This window comes from Lynx rufus, unplaced genomic scaffold (genome assembly GCF_022079265.1).
Source record: "Lynx rufus isolate CCGP_SWC_20201006 ecotype Redwood Valley unplaced genomic scaffold, mLynRuf1.p SCAF_1, whole genome shotgun sequence".
NCBI lineage: Eukaryota > Metazoa > Chordata > Mammalia > Carnivora > Felidae > Lynx > Lynx rufus.
This window is the reverse complement of record NW_025814823.1, coordinates 123,702,988-123,722,063: the sequence shown is the minus strand read 5'-3', so window position 1 is coordinate 123,722,063 and position 19,076 is coordinate 123,702,988. Positions and strand designations below refer to the sequence as shown.

General features: G+C 36.6%; 1 protein-coding gene across 2 annotated transcripts in view; it reads left to right on the top strand.

Annotated features, from left to right (window-relative positions):
* The window catches only part of DHX29 (DExH-box helicase 29), a 45,848-nt gene extending 33,336 nt beyond the window's left edge, over positions 1-12,512 (top strand). For both annotated transcript variants that reach the window (XM_047086563.1, XM_047086570.1), the window contains 13 exons: positions 535-679; positions 816-933; positions 1,542-1,626; positions 3,119-3,207; positions 4,077-4,205; positions 4,293-4,368; positions 5,110-5,334; positions 6,384-6,520; positions 7,176-7,269; positions 8,896-9,198; positions 10,114-10,245; positions 10,576-10,672; positions 12,217-12,512. In XM_047086563.1, the coding sequence (XP_046942519.1) occupies positions 535-679; positions 816-933; positions 1,542-1,626; positions 3,119-3,207; positions 4,077-4,205; positions 4,293-4,368; positions 5,110-5,334; positions 6,384-6,520; positions 7,176-7,269; positions 8,896-9,198; positions 10,114-10,245; positions 10,576-10,672; positions 12,217-12,272 (1,686 nt within the window). In that variant the 3' untranslated portion in view covers positions 12,273-12,512. The remainder of the gene's footprint in view (positions 1-534; positions 680-815; positions 934-1,541; positions 1,627-3,118; positions 3,208-4,076; positions 4,206-4,292; positions 4,369-5,109; positions 5,335-6,383; positions 6,521-7,175; positions 7,270-8,895; positions 9,199-10,113; positions 10,246-10,575; positions 10,673-12,216) is intronic.
* Positions 12,513-19,076: the final 6,564 nt, after the last annotated feature.

Below are 19,076 nucleotides of genomic sequence, written 5' to 3'. Positions count from 1 at the left end.
GGTATAAACTACTTATTAAAGTTATGACTGCTCTTGACCTGCTTCTTAGTTGCCACAGAACAGTGCATACACTGTTCTGTTTTTCTTCCATTCTTCTTTAATTTAGTATGTACATGAAAAGATAAAAAGTTTTGCTGTAGTTAAGGATGTTGAATGAAATTAAACGTAAAATTTAAAAAAAATTAAGTTTATTTTGAGAGAGAGAAAGAGAAACATTGTGAGTGGGGGAGGGTCAGAGAGAGAGAGAATCTCAAGCAGGCTATGCACTGTCAGCACAGAGCCCGACTTGGAGCTTGATCTCACAAACCATGAGATGATGACCTGAGCCGAAACGAAGTCAGACACTTAATCGACTGTGCCACCCAGGCACCCCATGAAATGTGAAAATTTTTAATACTTTTTAATACTTACTAAAAATTGTACCCTTGCTGTATTTTAACAAAATAATGATAATAAGAAGGGCAGATTTGCATCCTTGTCTTATAAAAATATTTAATATTTTTGTTCACCATTTTCTGATTGTGTTTCTTTTAGGAATATATACCAGTTCAGACTGGATCAAGTGCTGATTTAAATCCATTTTACCAAAAGTATAGTAGCCGCACTCAGCATGCTATTCTCTACATGAATCCTCATAAAATCAACCTTGATCTCATTTTGGAACTTCTTATATATTTAGGTATGTATCTTTTACTAATCTGACTCTATTTGTTTTGATAAAACTTTTCTAACTGGAAACATTTTATTAACATGTTATATGCTATTCCTTACCTTTTTTCTTATGTTGAATATTGTTATCTTTTAAAAAATTTCAGACAGAAGTCCCCAATTCAGAAATGTTGAAGGAGCAGTGTTGATCTTTTTACCAGGCCTTGCTCATATTCAACAGCTGTATGATCTCCTGTCAACTGACAGAAGATTTTTTTCTGAACGGTAACCACAGATCTTCATTATATTCCAAGTAGTTTTAAATTAAAAAATGTTTTGTATATTAAAACTCTTAGAATTCTCAGTCTTTTTACCTTTAATTAAAATTGTCTAAAGTGAAGTAAGGTTTTTAACATTTCTATTATAGCATTAAATGTACTAAAAATTTTAGGTATGCTTTCTGCTTTTGTTCTGTATCTTTAATTCATTAAACAGAGGGAATCCTGTGGTTCAGAATAAGATAGTGACTCACCTCCCCAACCCACTGGATAGTGCAAAACCCCTACAGAGTGCAACTTATCATTCAGATATAGGTATTCAGCTGTTTACTGTATCTGTTTTGATACAGTTTATTACTGCTATCATGGTTATCACTGCAGTATCCAAGCATATTTTGAAAATTCTTTAAACCTTATATTCCATATAAATTCATATTATTTTCTCTTTGATGAATGTATGTGGTTTCATTGTACCATTCTCAGAACTTAGGTGTTTAAATTTTTTCATAATAAAAAATTTTTTAAATTGCTTTCTATTTGCAAATAAATTTTGTTATTCTTTGCAGTGTCTTCTAAAGAGAAACTCTTGCTAAGAACTATGATTTTAACTTTCAGATATAAAGTGATAGCTCTGCATTCTATTCTTTCAACTCAAGACCAAGCTGCAGCATTCACACTTCCTCCTCCTGGAGTCAGGAAGGTAAAATTCAGTACAGCAAATTTATGTGTGATCTGTTGAATATTTCATGAAAATGTAATTAAGTGTCTCACAGTTCATGGCAGACTCCAGATGCTCACCAGCTTAACATAATGAGAAAGTGAACCCAATACTTAAGTATTTGAAAATTTATAGTATACATTATTAAAGGGACAAGACTTTTAGGGGAATGACAGTTGAAAAACATGGCATCACTTTCGCTTGTGGGAAGAAAAATCACTACTTTTCCCATCCTTTTCATGAAAGATGTTGGATGTCAGGAGCTATTTGAACCCTGTACAGATTCATTGTTGTTCTACATGTATTCATCCTGGATTATTTTTTTAATGCATAGACCATTAGGTTAGGAAATAGTCTCAGTATTTTCATTGTCTCCTCTGTTGAGGATTCTGAATGAAGAGATACTTGGTAGACAGTTTCTCAGATTTAGAAGGGGATAAAGGGTACCATATAAGAACTGTAGGGAATACTAGAGCTCCCAGAAAGCCTGGACTGCAGTGCAGGAGCCTGGGTTCTGAGGCTGTTCTGATCTGTAACATTTTAGCTTCCCTCAAAGATTTGGTTTAAAGAAAAGAGTTCAACCTCTTTAAAAAAAAAAAAAAAAAAAATATTAGATGCTACTGAGGTAGAATGAGCACCTAGGTCCCATCTAAGTCTGAGAACCCAGTATTATTTCCTAGGTCAAATGAATAAGAGAAACAAGCATTCACTATCAAAATACAGAGTTGATATAGAGCAATATACATTGAATATTTGATGCGGAATTCCCAAAATGCTTTCTCCAAGAATACAGAAGGGAAAATGCAAAAAGTGCACCATTCAGTCATCACCATTAACAATTTTAGAACGAGAGGGGCAACTGGGTGGCTCATTTGGTTAAGTGTCCTACTCTTGGTTTTCTGCTCAGGTCATGATCTCGCCGTTTGTGAGTTCAAGCCCTGTGTCAGGCTCCACCTGACAGTGCAGGAACTGCTTAGGATTCTCTCTCTCCCTCTTTTTCTGCTCCTTCCCTGCTTGCTCAATCTCTCAAAAATAAATAAATAATAAAAAGAATTTTAAAACTAGAATTGGATCTAACATGGGATGTGGTCACAGGGATAATAAGCCAAGGCAGCAACCCACTTCTCACTGATGTACTATTTTTTCTCCAATAATTTGGAGTGATTGTGCATAGCTGTCTCTATTCTCTGACCCAATTTCCCAGCTACTTAACATCATTTTTAAGATGACTGACTAGAATTAGGGGAATGGTATTTTTGTTGGAATAAAAATCTGTAACTTTAATTGGCAAGCTGAAGTGATGAAACTAATTAATAACAAGTTAAAATTACACAGTAACAGCAAGTAGGTGATGGATTTTTATAACTAATGTTGAGATTCACTTTTTAAAATGCATCACCTCAAACTAAAGTTTAAATAATGGCACATTGCTGGAAGTTGTTACCTAATGTTTTGGCTTTTTCTTTATTTTCAGATTGTTTTAGCAACAAATATTGCAGAGACAGGTATCACTATTCCAGATGTTGTATTTGTAATTGACACTGGAAGAACAAAAGAAAATAAGTAAGTTTGAAAAGGGTTTGGGGCTGTCGAATTCTTAGGAGAAATCTCAGAATCATATAGGGAAAATCCCAATGTCCTAATTCTACCCAAAGCCTCAGAGAAACTATGGGAAACTTTCCAATACCCAAGAGTGTCATGCCATGTGCTTTCCTGTAAGTAATGCCAGTGTTCTGCTTCTTGCAGAAAACTGCTCTCCAAGAAAATTTTCAGAACATAATTTTTTGTAAATTTGTTTGCAAAACAGCTTTACAGAAACAATAATTATTTGTGAGGTTATAACAGTGTGAGTTTTGGAATCAAAGTTGGATTTAAATCTCAGATCTGTAATCTTTACCAAGTAATAATACCATTAAATATAATCATCAGTTCCCTCATTTGTAAATGGGGAGCATGAATATTTTTCATAATTGAACGTACCTGTTATAATAACTGGCACTTAACAGATAACCTTACCTGAATCTTCAGATTCAGATTACTGCTTTTTAAACATTTTAATGTTTATATTGCAAAAACAGAGAAGACCATCTTAGTAGTCTATTGTAATCCATATATACACTGTCCCTGTATTAGGAAAATTCAGCAATATTTGGCAGTGCATATGACTACCTAGAGGCAGTGGTCAGATTAATTTGGAAAAGGGCAAGTTAAACAAGTTTTTTCCTTGTGCCAGAGTTTTTGATAGTATGAGATTTAGTTTGCAGTGTTTGCTAAATTATTTAAATATGAAACATGATTTGGAAAATATTGGTCCACAATTATGATAGACTATTTTAAGCTGTCTTCAGTGTAATTTTAAGAGTCACATATTTCCAGCTTTTTCAGATTTTAAGTCCTTGATCTAAATATTCTCTCCTAAAACTTTCCTTTAGGTACCATGAAAGCAGTCAGATGAGTTCTTTGGTTGAGACATTTGTCAGTAAAGCAAGTGCTCTGCAGCGCCAGGGCAGAGCTGGGAGGGTCAGAGATGGCTTCTGCTTCCGAATGTACACAAGAGAAAGGTACAACATAGCACTGGAAATTGAAAAACAAACGATTATAGTGTGGCATTTCTGATAATATGTAAAGTGTTTAATATTATTTTTCAGATTTGAAGGTTTTATGGACTATTCTGTCCCTGAAATTTTGCGTGTGCCTCTGGAGGAGTTATGTCTTCATATTATGGTAATTCTAAAGGAACTCAGGTGTTAACGTTTTCATTCTTTGCCCCTTTCTAAAAAAAAAAAAAAGATGTAAACTTCCCCTCCCCTAGATTTCCAAGTATCTTATTTACTTTTTAGTAAATACCCCTCCCCCATTTTCTTTATAAGTAAACAAACCCAGTGTGCTTTAATTCTACCAGAGACACTCATATTTTGTAGACTAAAATACAGTCTCAGTACCTAGACCATTAGTTGTCAACTGGGGGCAGTATTGCTCACCAGGGGATAAGCGGCAATGTTTTCTGACATTTTTGGTTGGCAGAACTGGGAGGAGAGGGAGGCCATGCTATATGGGCATCTAGTAGGTAGAAACCAGGGAACTGCTAAACATTCTATAGTGCACAGCACAGTCATTTAAAGAATTATATGGCCCCAAATAACAACAGTGTGGAGACTGAGAAACCCTGATGTTGACCAAGGGCTTCCTAGTCTGAAAGATCTATAATATCCTTCAGTTCTTAAGATTTTGACTTCACAAAAATCAGGAATGAAGAAACTAAAATACAGATTAGAAGATCTTGTCCTCATGCCAGCCCTTAACACATACACAGTTTCTCACACACTTGGGATTATAACAGGATAGCCTTCCTCAGACATTTATCCTCTTTGCTCAAAATTTTACCTAAAGTTAGTTCCAATGTGACCATCTCTTTGGTCAGTTCTTTCTAACAACATACTGACTGATCGCTTCTTTAATTTGCAGAAATGCAGTCTTGGTTCTCCTGAAGATTTCCTTGCCAAAGCTTTAGATCCTCCTCAGCTTCAAGTGATCAGCAATGCAATGAATTTACTCCGAAAGATTGGAGCATGTGAACTAAATGAGCCTACACTGACTCCATTGGGCCAGCACCTTGCAGCCCTGCCTGTGAATGTCAAGATTGGCAAGATGCTTATTTTTGGTGCCATATTTGGCTGCCTTGACCCAGTGGTAAAACAAATGATGATCTTGCTTCTTCACTTTATCATTTTGGCTGGGGAATTACTAAGTTTGGAAGCAATTTTTAACTTTGATTTTTTTTTTTTTAATTAATAGAATGTCAGTACTAGCATTAAAACCAGGAGGTCTGAATGCTTTATGAGAATTTTTGAATATTTAATATTTATTTTTAAGATCATAGGTATTAATCCATGTACTTAAGTATGCTGGAGGTACTATTTTGTAAATGGGTTTGGCTTTTGCTACCAAAAATCGCACTTGAAATATTTGAGTACATAGTAGATGATTCTTAAGGAGCTTTGAATCCCACAGATTTTTTTAAGTAGAATCAAAAACTTTCTCCTTCTCTGTTTCTGGATTATCTCTCTGAGCCAGCAATTACCAGTTCAGTTTTACCTAATTATCTCAGAATTAACCAACTTTGTGCCTCTTTCTGAATCTCTGAGCTCATATGCCTGCTATTCCATTTCAACTTTACAGTTTCATCAGGCTGTGGCCTTTTCTGGGACTACAAATCAATGCTGTTTAAAAACAGAATGAAGACAGTGTAACGTACTCTAGTCTGTTTCTCTACTATTAGAAATACTCACCAGAATTGTGTTGAGTCCAAAAAATAACCTCTGTCATGATAATTAACTTGAAAAGCTGCAACAGTAAGAAATGGGTCATTATACACTCCAAATTATTTTTGAAGTATTTAAAGAGCCTTGCAGGCATAGAAATATAGTAGGCCAAAAGTCCAGATATAACTGTGTGACACACTATGAATCACTATACACACATACAGGTTTTTATCTCCGATTCTGGTGATGTGACCCCTTTATAAATATGGTATAAAAGTGATATATTTTTTAAATTACATAAAATGAAGTCCAAAGTAATGAATTAAAATTGAATGGTAGCTACTGTAGAACACCATAAGGGTACTAAAGAAACATGCAACTTGAAAGTGGGATTATTTTATGATTTGCTTACTTTTACAAATCAGTCTTTCGTGTATACCTCCTTAATGATAAATTTTTTTGGTTATTTATGGATAGGCAACACTAGCTGCGGTGATGACAGAGAAGTCTCCTTTTACTACACCAATTGGTCGAAAAGATGAGGCAGATCTTGCAAAATCAGCTTTGGCTATGGCTGATTCAGACCACCTGACGATCTACAATGCATACCTAGGGTAAAGAAATAATCAGGGTGTTGTCAGTAAATCGATGACCTGAGGCTATTTACTTTAAAAAATTTATCTTTGACTTTCATTAAAAAGATACATCTAAGATTTACACTTATTTTTAGTTACTTCATCTGTCAAGGTATATTTTTATAATCCTTCCTAAATAAGAACAATGTACTTTGTATTATTGTATCTGTATTACCTCATATTTGAAGTTAATAATTTACTATTATACATAAAAAATAACAGTATTGCCAAATTCTTATATTCAATTAGTAGCTCCTACAACAATCAAGACCCCTCCTCTTTTTAAATGATTGTGCTTTTTTTTTATTTAAATTTTTTTTTTAATTTTTTTTTTCAACATTTATTTATCTTTGGGACAGAGAGAGACAGAGCATGAACGGGGGAGGGGCAGAGAGAGAGGGAGACACAGATTTGGAAACAGGCTCCAGGCTCTGAGCCATCAGCCCAGAGCCTGACGCGGGGCTCGAACTCACGGACTGTGAGATCGTGACCTGGCTGAAGTCGGACGCCTAACCGACTGCGCCACCCAGGCGCCCCTGATTGTGCTTTAATTAAAGCTTACTTTGGTTAGTACCTCTGAAAGAGACAGTTTGAAAAGAAAACATGTTGAACTTTGGTCATTTTATTTATCTAGATGGAAGAAGTCCCGGCAAGAAGGAGGCTATCGTTCTGAAATTGCGTATTGTCGGAGGAATTTTCTTAATAGAACATCACTGTTAACCCTAGAAGTAAGTTGTAATACAGCTTTGTAATTCAGGGTTTTTTGGTTGACTGATAGGCTTATTTCAGGAAAATGCCTACAATAGTGCTTGACATATAGTATGGATTTAATTTACTGCATTAATCTATAATTTTTTGTTTCGTTGTTTCTTCCATCAGGTAACTTTTATGTATTACACAGTGATTTAAAATAGTGTTTAACAATTATAATGTAATAATCATAAAATGCTCCAAGGCTTGGAATCTTTTTTCCTAAGAGCCCTGATTCCTTCTCATGAGATTCTCTTTTATTTTCCTAAATATTAGCCAGCTACTTAGTGGCAGTGTAGGTTGATAGTTACTGAAAGGCATCATACCCTGTGATTGACTGTGACCAGGTGTATAAAGCTGCTCTTGGGATGGGAAACCTGACAGCTGTGCCCATCACTCAGGCTTTGACTATTGTTGAGGACCAGAATTATTTCTTGGAAGACAGAGTATAGACATGTAGTTAAAATATAAAGACAAGTGACTGCAAAAAGCAGGGCTCCTCCTCAAACACTTAATTTTCATGGTGCTTAGGAAATGGTGTTCATTATACCATTTAAGCGACTACAGGTTTTACTACAGACACACTATAAAAGAATTCAGAAAATAATGTATCTCACAGAATTCCTCTATTCTCATATTTTAAAGGGTTGAATATTTTATTCTCCTATAACTTAACCCATTATTTTCTGTGCTTCAAAATAATGGGTGGAATAAGAGCAGGGACATCTCTGAGTGGAATGAATTTTGTCCTTCACAAAAGGATAAAGGGATAAACTGAAGAACAGCTGCCTCTGGGCTCACTGGGATTCAAGATGTGGAGAGCTAACACTCCTATGTCTCCACTCCACTCCACTTCCTTCCAACCTCCCAAGTTGCCTCTCAGCTCCTTCCTTCTGTGAGCCTTTTCTTCACCTTCCCTGGGCTGCATGGTTTTCCATCTCTTCACCTACCCTATGGTGTTAAGGCAGCTGTTTGTCTTTTTCTCACCTGGAATCAAAGTCTCTTAAGCCCCAAATCAGAAACCCAAAGGAAATCCTAAATGCAAATGTCACCTTTTAATTGCTTATAGTCAGTTTACTTTGACAAATGCTTATCCTTCCTATAGGATTTAAGCTAATGGGCACTTGGTTACTAAACCTAGATAAAGGTTAAATGAAATTGCCATTGTTAGAATTAAGGTGAGACTGCCAGAGGCAAATGAACAAAGGATTTGCAATCCAGGATCAAGATTCCTCTCCAATTCTTCTTCATTATTTGTTCTGTGTGATCATCCTCATTGAGTAAAATTGTGCAGAGTTACCACTAAAGTAAATATATTGAACGCAAATGTGCTCAGACACATTTTTATTGCTCTCCTATTTTAGACATTATGTTTTATGACATCTAAAGTCTGGGAGTAGTGGAAATACATAACTCTTCAACCTTGATTTACCAGTACAATTTTTTTTCCTCCCTCATTTGATTTGGGCTGTAGGGAATTAAATAATAATTCGGTATCCTATCAATTTTGATAGGAAACAGCAATATATACTAAAGGAGTATTTGTCACTTTTTCTTTTTTACTCAATTCTGATCTTATCTTTTTTCAACATAAACCAATCTAGGATGTAAAGCAGGAGTTAATAAAGTTGGTTAAGGCAGCAGGATTTTCATCATCCACAGCATCTAATGACTGGGAAGGAAACAGAGCCTCACACACACTGTCCTTCCAAGAAATTGCCCTTCTTAAAGCTGTATTGGCTGCTGGACTATATGACAACGTGGGAAAGATCATCTATACAAAATCAGTTGATGTTACAGAAAAATTGGCTTGTATTGTGGAGACAGCCCAAGGCAAAGCTCAAGTACATCCCTCCTCAGTAAATCGAGATTTGCAAACTTATGGATGGCTCTTATACCAAGAGAAGGTAAAATGCTCATTCTTAATGCCACGATTCAGGGTATTCTAGAAGTCAGTCATAACAAGTTAGGATGCCCCAACAAGTTATTTTTTTGGTTATCAAACTGAGTTTATACATATTAATTTCAAATATGTACAAAAATACAGTTTTTCATCAAAAAAGCCCTATTTCTTTCACTTAATGAAAGAAAAATATTAAAACTTCTACTCTGACCATTATCTTTCTTACTTGAAATAAGACAATTATAGCAAATAGATATTGTTTAATAATGTATCCATTCCCTAAGATTTCACCAAAAGGTGCTCTCTCAAAAGGGAACAAAGACCTGTTTTATGTGCATTCCAAATAACCATATGGGATAATATAGAACAATATATGCTATAGCAACAGTTTGAGTCACAATGTAACCCAAGATAAGTTAGCAGCAAATATTTATAGATTACAGTTAAAACAGTCTTGTAAGTCATAGCTTGCTAAAATAACAAGGATTCATAATTTCAAGGAGTGGCTCCCAAAATTTACATGTAGAGCATGAGAAATTACTAAAGGCCATAGCTAAACACTGGTCTAGAAACTAGACACTTTAAAACAATATTATTTTTGAGCTCATTATTTTGAGGTCATTAACAGCATTGGCATTATAAAATTGTTCATAGTTTCATTTATGTTCAAGAAATATAATTCACCCTTACAATTCATGTTTTAAAATGCCTTTCGATAGTATAAATGCACCAATGGTGAATGTGATTATTATAAAATTGGCAAGTTATGCACACAACAGAATGTAAAGGTAGCTTTACGAAATTTATGATATAAATTTTATAATAGTAAATAATAGAAAAATGCTTACATGGAACATAAATGAACTTCTTACATTTTTAGGCTGTGAAGTTTTTTTTTTTTCTCTTTATTCCTGTGCAGGTAAGGTATACCCGAGTATATTTGAGGGAAACTACCCTAATAACCCCTTTTCCAGTTTTACTTTTTGGTGGTGATATAGAAGTTCAACACCGGGAACGTCTTCTTTCTGTTGATGGCTGGATCTATTTTCAGGTACATGCTACAACTGATCTCATAACATTAAAATTTTCTTGTAGTACTTGCAGTACTACTGAGGTGGATTTTTAAAATTTTATTGGAGTTTGCATAATTTTGCATAATTGCAAGAGGACAGGGTGGTAGAGGTCATCTGTAATTGGATTGTGCTAAAGGCTGCCTAACTCTTTAAATATATTAGAAATCATTAAATTGTACACTTAACCATTCAGTATAAAGTCATGATGTGCTAAAGCAGATCATAAGGTATACAGCCTTACCTTCATTTACTGAAACACATTCACACTCCAGGGGATTAACTTTGTCCAATCTGTCTTCTCTCAACAGGCCCCTGTAAAAATAGCTGTCATTTTCAAGCAGCTTAGAGTTCTTATTGATTCCGTTTTAAGAAAAAAGCTTGAAAATCCTAAGATGTCCCTTGAAAGTAAGTATTTGATTATAATGTAAGTAGAAAACCATATACTGTTAAATATTGCAATACATTAGAGCACACTGAAGTCTTCAAGTCCATGTGATTAAAAGCTGTTTTAGTAAAATTTATTTTATGGTGAATTCTATCAGACTCATAGTGCTTCATTATTCACAACCTAATTATCCTCTTAAGATTGTTAGTTTACTCCTTCCTCTTTTAAGCTTCACTTCTAAACTGCTGGCCATTTCACAGAAAAAAGGATAGTAAAACTGAGCATTGTAAACTTGGATTATAAGGGACTTTCTGTGAGGTTTCCAGCATGTTTTTCTCCACCATTCTCACAAATGCTGAACTAGTGTATATTTAAAAAGTACAACATCCTTCCAGCAGAAATCTGCAATAGACATGGAAAGTTAGATCACATTTTGATATGTTAAGAGATGTGGGCTCTTTTCTTAGGGATCTTAAAAATACTGTTTCTTTCTAGACCTGTCATTGTTTACCTTGCAGCAAGTTATCTTTTCTTTTTTTTAATGTCATAGTAGCCCCCAAGAATTTGAATGTCAGGCCATGGTCCCAGTTATCAGAATTTCCCATTGCAACCACTGAAACTCAGGGCATTCCTTTGAAGTGTCTAAAATAAAGAATTTCAGTATTACAGCCCTGATAATTACACCTATGTAAAAAGAGTAGTAAGAAGTTGTTAGGAAGTCACAGTATCAGAGCAACTGGTTAAAAGTAGAAGTATCTGTTAACAAAACCTCCTTAGCAAATAATGTGGCCTCTGTTGCTCTGTTTGTCAAATTAATTGGTGTTTGATACCTTTGTTGTGTAGAGAGATCTGTCACCTACCTATTGACACCTCTTCAAGAGCACTTTGCTGTTAAAGGTAATTGTTTCATGTTTAGTCCAAAGGAAACAAACTATTTCCTTCCTCCTTGCCCATGCTGTGGAGATCCCTACATCTTCTGAGGAACATGGAACAACCAGTAACCCCTGCAGTACATCTCAGCCAGCGCTCCTTCTCTCTCTCAAAATAAATAAACTTTTCAAAAAAACAACCACCATAAGATCTAAGTTTATTTATTTATTTTGAGAGAGAAGGAGAGTGAGGGAGAAAGAATCCCAGGCAGGCTCTGCATTAGGGCAATGCCCAATGCAGGGCTCAAATCCACAAACTGTGAGATCATGACATGAGTTGAAATCAAGACTCAGACACTTAACCGACTGAGTCACCCAGGCGCCCCTTTAAGGAATTTTTAAAGAAACAATTCCTAATAAAGGACAAATAGTTACATCACATCATCTCTTTGGGCCTTAAGCCTATTTTTTGTCAAAGTAAGGTGTGGAATAATGGTAACAATAATTAATAATATTTGTAGTGCAACAAATTCTGTTATGTGGGCATCTCTTGTTTGAATCTTGTTGAAATTAGTATTGCATTCTAACTTAAAAGAATCTTTTAATCAAGTGTGCCTGTTGGTCACATGTGTATACATTGAGAATTTAGCCAGTGATAAATTTGTTTATGGTTTTTGTTTGTTTGTTTTACTCAGATGACAAGATACTACAGATCATTACAGAATTGATAAAAACAGAGAATAAGAACTGAAACTGAAAGTCATGGTCAACTGCTTTAAAAATTAAGATGAAGATACAGTCATGAAATTATGTGAAAATCGACCATCCCATTAAGTATTTCAGTACTTAAAATGTTGGTACTAGCCATAACTTAAAGGTGGTGGAAAAAAAGCACATACTTTAAACATGTGTAATTTTCTAGTTCCTTTTTAATGATGATTATTTGCAATGTATTTGCCACTACATTTACAATAAATTCTTTGGTATCATCCATGCTTTATACATCCTTATGTGCCTGCCTGTATAGATTCTGTAACTTAGTGTTGTGATTCCCTATGTATACACTCTATCCTCCAGCAGTCCTTCTCATCAGGGGAGTTTAGACCTTCTTGACCCAGAAGAGAAAATGAGCTTCAAAACCAGTTGTAATGTAATTAAATTTCCATGAAAAGGAACAGCTTCAGAAGTCAGTTATTTAATATTTGATAATCAAAGTTAAAACCTAAATAAGTATACAGTATTAATAGATGCTATCTATCCACTAAGCATAAAGATGCAGTGCTAGAGAACAGGCAGGAATGGTTAATGCTACTGTTAACTTTGGGATGGATAGCTTATACCATTTACCTTTTCATATCAATGACCTTGAATCCTTGTTTGCACTCATAATTGGTAAAGTCAGTAAATGTGAGATAGTAAAATATACTTGGATATTTTTTAGTGGCTTCAGTTGTTTCACTGAGAATCTTTTGAAACTCCATTTTGATTATGTAGAGGAATTTTCCCTTCATTTCTTATCAAGATTGTGGAAGAACTTCAAATATAGTCCCGTGTAGACCAAATGGCAGGAATTCTATCTGAAGGACAAAAGATTAGAATAGGAATCTAGTCCAAATGCTGGACTCTCATAATAGGTACTCAATATTTGTTGACGAGTGAATAAAAGAAGCTGTAACTTTCACTTTATGTGCAGGTGGAAGTAAAAATAAAATTAGAGATTGCTACTAAGTACTAACTTTCTGCCTGCAGTGTGATAAGGGAATTGAGAGCAAGTCAAATATGATTGCAGTTTGGAATCACTAGCTAGTGCCATTAATAGAACTGGATACGTCAGAATAAAGAGTTAGTTTGTATGCTGGAGGAGGATCAGTTTGTGACCTACGGAGACTGTGGAGTCCTACAATAGAACTAATGTTTCCCATCACCTGAGTGTGCAAGCTAGTGCCCAAATGTTTTTTAGATATTAACTCATTTAATCCTCACAACAACCATCACAATAGGTAGTTCATTATACCCTTTTTACAAATGAGGAGACTGAGGCACAGGTAAATGAACTAACTAGCTCCAGATCACACTGATAGTAACTGGGCCAAGAACCATTTAAATTTCCGAAATGTAACCATTATTCCTTTGAAAATGTCAAACAGTAGCATCAGGATTAGGGCCAAAGGGCCCTCACCCATCACTTGGACCCAGGTCACCATCATCTTTCACCTACATCACTGTGGTAATCTCCAAACTAGGCTCTCCCCTTCTTACTCTTCTATAATCCATTCTCCTCCATAACTTTAAGAATAATCTTTCAAATTTTTTTTTTTATTTTTTAAATTGTAACTCCAGTATAGTTAACATACAGGGTTATTTTAGTTTCAGGTGTACAGTATAGTGATTCAACAGCTCTGTATTAGTGCTCATTGTGACAAGTGCACTCCTTAATCCCCATCACCTATTTAACCCATTCCCTGACCCACCTGCCTTCTGGTAACCATCAATTTGTTCTCTATAGTTAATAATGTGTATTGAGGTTTGTGTCTTTTTCTCTTCTTTTTTTGTTCCTTTAAATTTGACATGAGTGAAATCGCATGCTGTTTGTCTTTCTCTGACTTCGTTCACTTAGCATAATACCCCCTAGTTCCATCCATGTAGTCACAAATGACAAGATTTAATTCTTTTATGGCTGAGTAATACTCTGTTGTGTGTGTGTGTGTGTGTATACATACACATGACCTACACATTTCTAAATGATCTGTACCTTACAACTCTCCAACCTCCTTTTCTCCTGTCCCATTTCTCACAGTGCTCCAGCCACACCAGGCTCCTTTTGAATCCAACTGGCCTTTTCAACATTTGCACATGCTCTTCTCTGCTGTAAAGTACTGCTTCTGTTCTTTACCAAACAGAACTTATCCTGCATCATTGCTGTCTCCACAGACCACCCTACTGACTTCCTCACTGACCACTCTTCCTGAAGTATATCTCCCCTTCCAATTGTTCTTACGACACAATACTTTCCTCAGCATGTAACATCTGCTTTTTGATTTCTCCCACTAGACTATATGCTGCACCATGACGGTGTCACTCATGAATGTATACTGAGTACAATGCCTGGCACATACAGGCATTTAGTAAATGTCTGCCAAATGAATCATTGAGAATGAGGGAAGTGAGAACAAGGAGTCAAATATGACTGCAGCTTCTTATGGAAGTCAAGAAAGATAATTAAGGGTGGCAAGGAAGGACATGGTCACAGGTCCCACAACCACCTACACATTCAAAGACTGACTAGGATGTATGGGCCTCAGAGGCTATAGTTGATTCTAGAGAATGGATACACAACAGGATTAGCAAGGAAAAAAGACATCACATAGACTCTGGCAGAATCTACACAGGCTTCCCATACATGTTGTGCAGTCTTTCTACCCACAGAAGCCCAGTTGAGACTCAGAGTCCAAAAGTATTTTTCTGGAGGTTGCTCATGTAGGCACAAAAATCAAAACTGTAACTATCAAAATTCCAGACTCCCAGAAGAAAAGCAAGCATTCAGTGCCCCAAGCAGGCAAAACAGTGTTATCTGAAAAACATGCAACTTTTCAAAAGCCAAGCTCCCAGGCTCCAGCCAGAAGCCAACTCTGCAGGCAGGCTCTCCTAAAGATAGCAACCTGGGGGCTGCAATGTTAACCCTCCATACACACAAAGCCTAATTTTTAGGGAATGAATACAAACTCAAAGGCTGGGGCACCAAATCAGTATTCTTTACAGATATGATGAAGAAACAAGACTAAGAGGTTGAGGAGTGAGATATTTTAGGATGGGAAGATCCTCACTGATTTGCAGACAAAACAAATAGCCAACAGAGAGACTAAGAATAATATTAGTCTGAGGGGTGCTTGGCTCACTCAGTGGGTAGAACATGCAACTCTTGAATTCAAGCCTCATGGGCATGGAGACCATTTAAAATATGTATATGTGTTTGTGTGTGTGTGTGTGTGTGTGTGTGTGTGTGTGTGTATAATATTAGCATCAGAGAGAACCCAACAAAGAACTAAAGATTATCAGGAACAAGTTGGGTAGGCTTTTGGCTTTCCTCAGCAATGAATGCTTAGGATCTTGAGGAGATGAACAGATAAAGTCGATAGTGGGCAGTTTTTGCTTTCAGGTGACCATAAGATCTTAGAATGAAACAGACTGTCGCATTGAATCATTGTCCAAAAATGCTTACATAAAGGCTAACGGCACTAGAAGAGAGGCCATGGACAAGGAAAACGGAGAGGCTGAGGAATTAGAAGTCAGAATCTAATCCTAATTCATTGTGAATAAGTGAAAGGTAAGGAGGGTGATTAAGAAAGAGAATGTCAGAATTTATGTATGTATGTATATTTTGAGAAAGTGCATGCATGCATGAGCAGGCGGGAGGTGGGGGCAGAGAAAGAGGGAGAGAGAATATCAAACAGGCTTTGCACTGTCAGTACAGAGTCCGACACGGCTCAATCTCACAATATGATCATGACTTGAGCCAAAGTCAGGAGTAGGATGCCTAACTGAATGAGCCACCCAGGTGTCCCAACAATTTCAGGATTTAAAATTTGAGATGTAATTGTTGCAATAAGTAAACCTAATGCTGGTAGACAACAAAATAGACATGGGAATCACAGAAGATAGGTTCAGAAACAGGATGATCAATATGTTGTTTTAACAGTGTGGACGCAGGAAAAGGATGGAGAAGACTAGGCCAGTGCTATTGTGCTATGGTTGGTGGGAAAGCAGCAAAGTGTCGGACCTTAAATACAGGGCCCTAGAGATACACGGTGGCAGAAAGGAGGCAGAAGGGAGGGAGGGGATCATATGAGAAAATGGCATTCTCTTCAGGTAAGAAGTTGTTGAATCCTGGTAGTGGTAGAGGAATATTTCAGTCTCTTCTCAAGGTACATCAATTCTTACATTCACAAGTAGAACAGTCTTAATTAGAGAAGATTAGCTGGAAGTAAAGGAAACATTAAAGGAAAGCAGATTTTGGGGCGCCTGGGTGGCGCAGTCGGTTAAGCGTCCGACTTCAGCCAGGTCACGATCTCGCGGTCCGTGAGTTCGAGCCCCGCGTCAGGCTCTGGGCTGACGGCTCAGAGCCTGGAGCCTGTTTCCGATTCTGTGTCTCCCTCTCTCTCTGCCCCTCCCCCGTTCATGCTCTGTCTCTCTCTGTCCCAAAAATAAATAAACGTTGAAAAAAAAAAAAATTTAAAAAAAAAAAAAAAAAAAGGAAAGCAGATTTCTATTAAAAACTTTTTTCCAGGGGCGCCTGGGTGGCTCAGTCAGTTGAACTTCCAACTTCAGCCCAGGTCACAATCTCACGGTATGTGAGGCTGAACCTCACATGGGACTCTGTGCTGGCAGCTCAGAGCCTGGAGCCTGCTTTGGATTCTGTGTCTCCTCCTCTCTCTGTCCCTCCCCTGCTCATGCTCTGTCTCTGTCTCTCAATAGTAAATAAATGTTTTAAAAAATTTTTTTAAGCATTTTTTTCCATTAAAAATTTTTTAGGGGCTCCTGAGTGGCTCAGTTGAGGGTACAAGTTTGGCTCGGGTCATGATCTTACAGTTTGTGCTTTGAGCCCACTGGGCTCACTGCTATGAGCACAGAGCATGCTTCAGATCCTCTGTCCCCCTCTCTCTGCCCCTCCCCTGTTTGAGCTCTCTCATAAAAAAAACATTGAAAAAAATTGGGGGGGGGGGGACACCTGGGTGGCTCAGGCGGTTGACGGTCCGATTTCAGCTCAGGTCATGATCTTAAGTGATCTTATTTTTTTAAGGGCTCCTGGGTGGCTCAGTTGAGCATACAAGTTTGGCTTGGGTCATGATCTCACGGTTCATGAGTTTGAGCCCCACATCCGGCTGGCTGCGGTCAGTGCAGAGCCTGCTTAAGATCTTCTGTCTTCCTCTCTCTCTGCCTCCTCCCCGCTTGTGCTCTTTCTCAAAAATAAATAAATCTTCAAAAAAATTTTTTCAACTGAACATTATGTGATAAGCACTGAACTAAAGAGCTTTATTATATTTTTGTTTAGTCCTCACAAAAATCCTAAGGGGAGACGGATAATTTATTTCCAATTTATAGATGAAGAAATTGAGGCTAAGAAGCTAAATTTTCTGAGGTCACTCAGCTAGTGAGGAAAAATGAAAAGACCATTCAAAAATAATCTGAGCAGTATATAGGCATAAGGATAGATGTATAGATCTATGGAACAGTATTGAGAATTCACAAATAAACCCACCCATCTATGGTAAGCTGCTTTTTAATAAGCGTGCCAAGACCATCAATAGATAAAGAGCAGTCTTTTCAAGAAATGATGCTGGGACAAATGGTTACCCATATGCAAAAGAATTAATTTGGACCCTGATCTTATACCATATTCAAAAAATTAAGTGCATCATAAAGCTAAAAGTAAAAACACTGGTTCTTCAAAGGATACCATCAAGGAAGTAAAAAGTCAACCCATGTAATGCAACAAATTATTTGAAAATCCTAATAAAGGACTTGTATTTAGAATATATAAAGAAATGTTACAACTCAATGGTAAAAGAGAACCCAATTAAAAAATGAGCAAACTAGGAATAGAAGGAAATTACCTCAACATCATAAAGGACATAGATGAAAATCCCACAGCTAACATCATACCAATGTTGGTGAAAAACAAAGCTTTTACTCTAAGATCAAGAATGAGCAAGGATACCCACTCTAACCACTTTTATTCAGCATAGTACTGAAAGTACTAGCTAGAACAACTATGGAAAAAAGAGAAATAAAAGGCATTCAAATAAGAAAGGAAGAAGTAAAATTATCTCTATTTACAGGTGACATATATGTAGAAACCTGTTACCTCTCTCCCTCTCTCTTTCACACACACACACACACACACACAGTTAGAACTAATATTCAGCAAATTTGTAGGATTAAAAAAATTAACATCTAAAAATCAGTTGCATTTTTACATACTTAACAAAGAACAGTCAAAAAAAATTTAAGAAAACAATCCCATTTGCAATGGCATAGAAAATAATGAATTATTTAGGAAGAAGTTTAGCCAAGGAGGCAAAAGACTTGTGTACTAAAACACTGCTGAAATAAATTAAAGATGACACAAATAAAAGGAAAATAAATGCTTATGGATTGGAAGACTGAGTATTGTTCAAATGTCTATACTACCCAAAGCAATCTACAGATTTAATGCAATCCCTATAAAAGTCCCAATGGTATTTTTTACAGAAATAGAAAAAACAATTCTAGGGGTTCCTGGGTGTCTCAGTTGGTTGAGTGTCTGACTCTTGATTTCTGCTCAGGTTGTGGGATCAAGTCTATGTCAGGCTTGTGCTGAGGGTGAGGCCTGCTTAAGATTCTCTCTCTCTCTCTCTCTCTCTCTCTCTCTCTCAGGTCATGATCTCATGGTTTGTGGGTTTGAGCCCACATCAGCCACTTAGAGTGCAGAGCCTGCCTAGGATTCTCTCTCTCTCTCACTCTAACCCTACCTGACTTGCGCTCTCGCTCACTCCCTCTCAAAATAAAAAATTAAAAA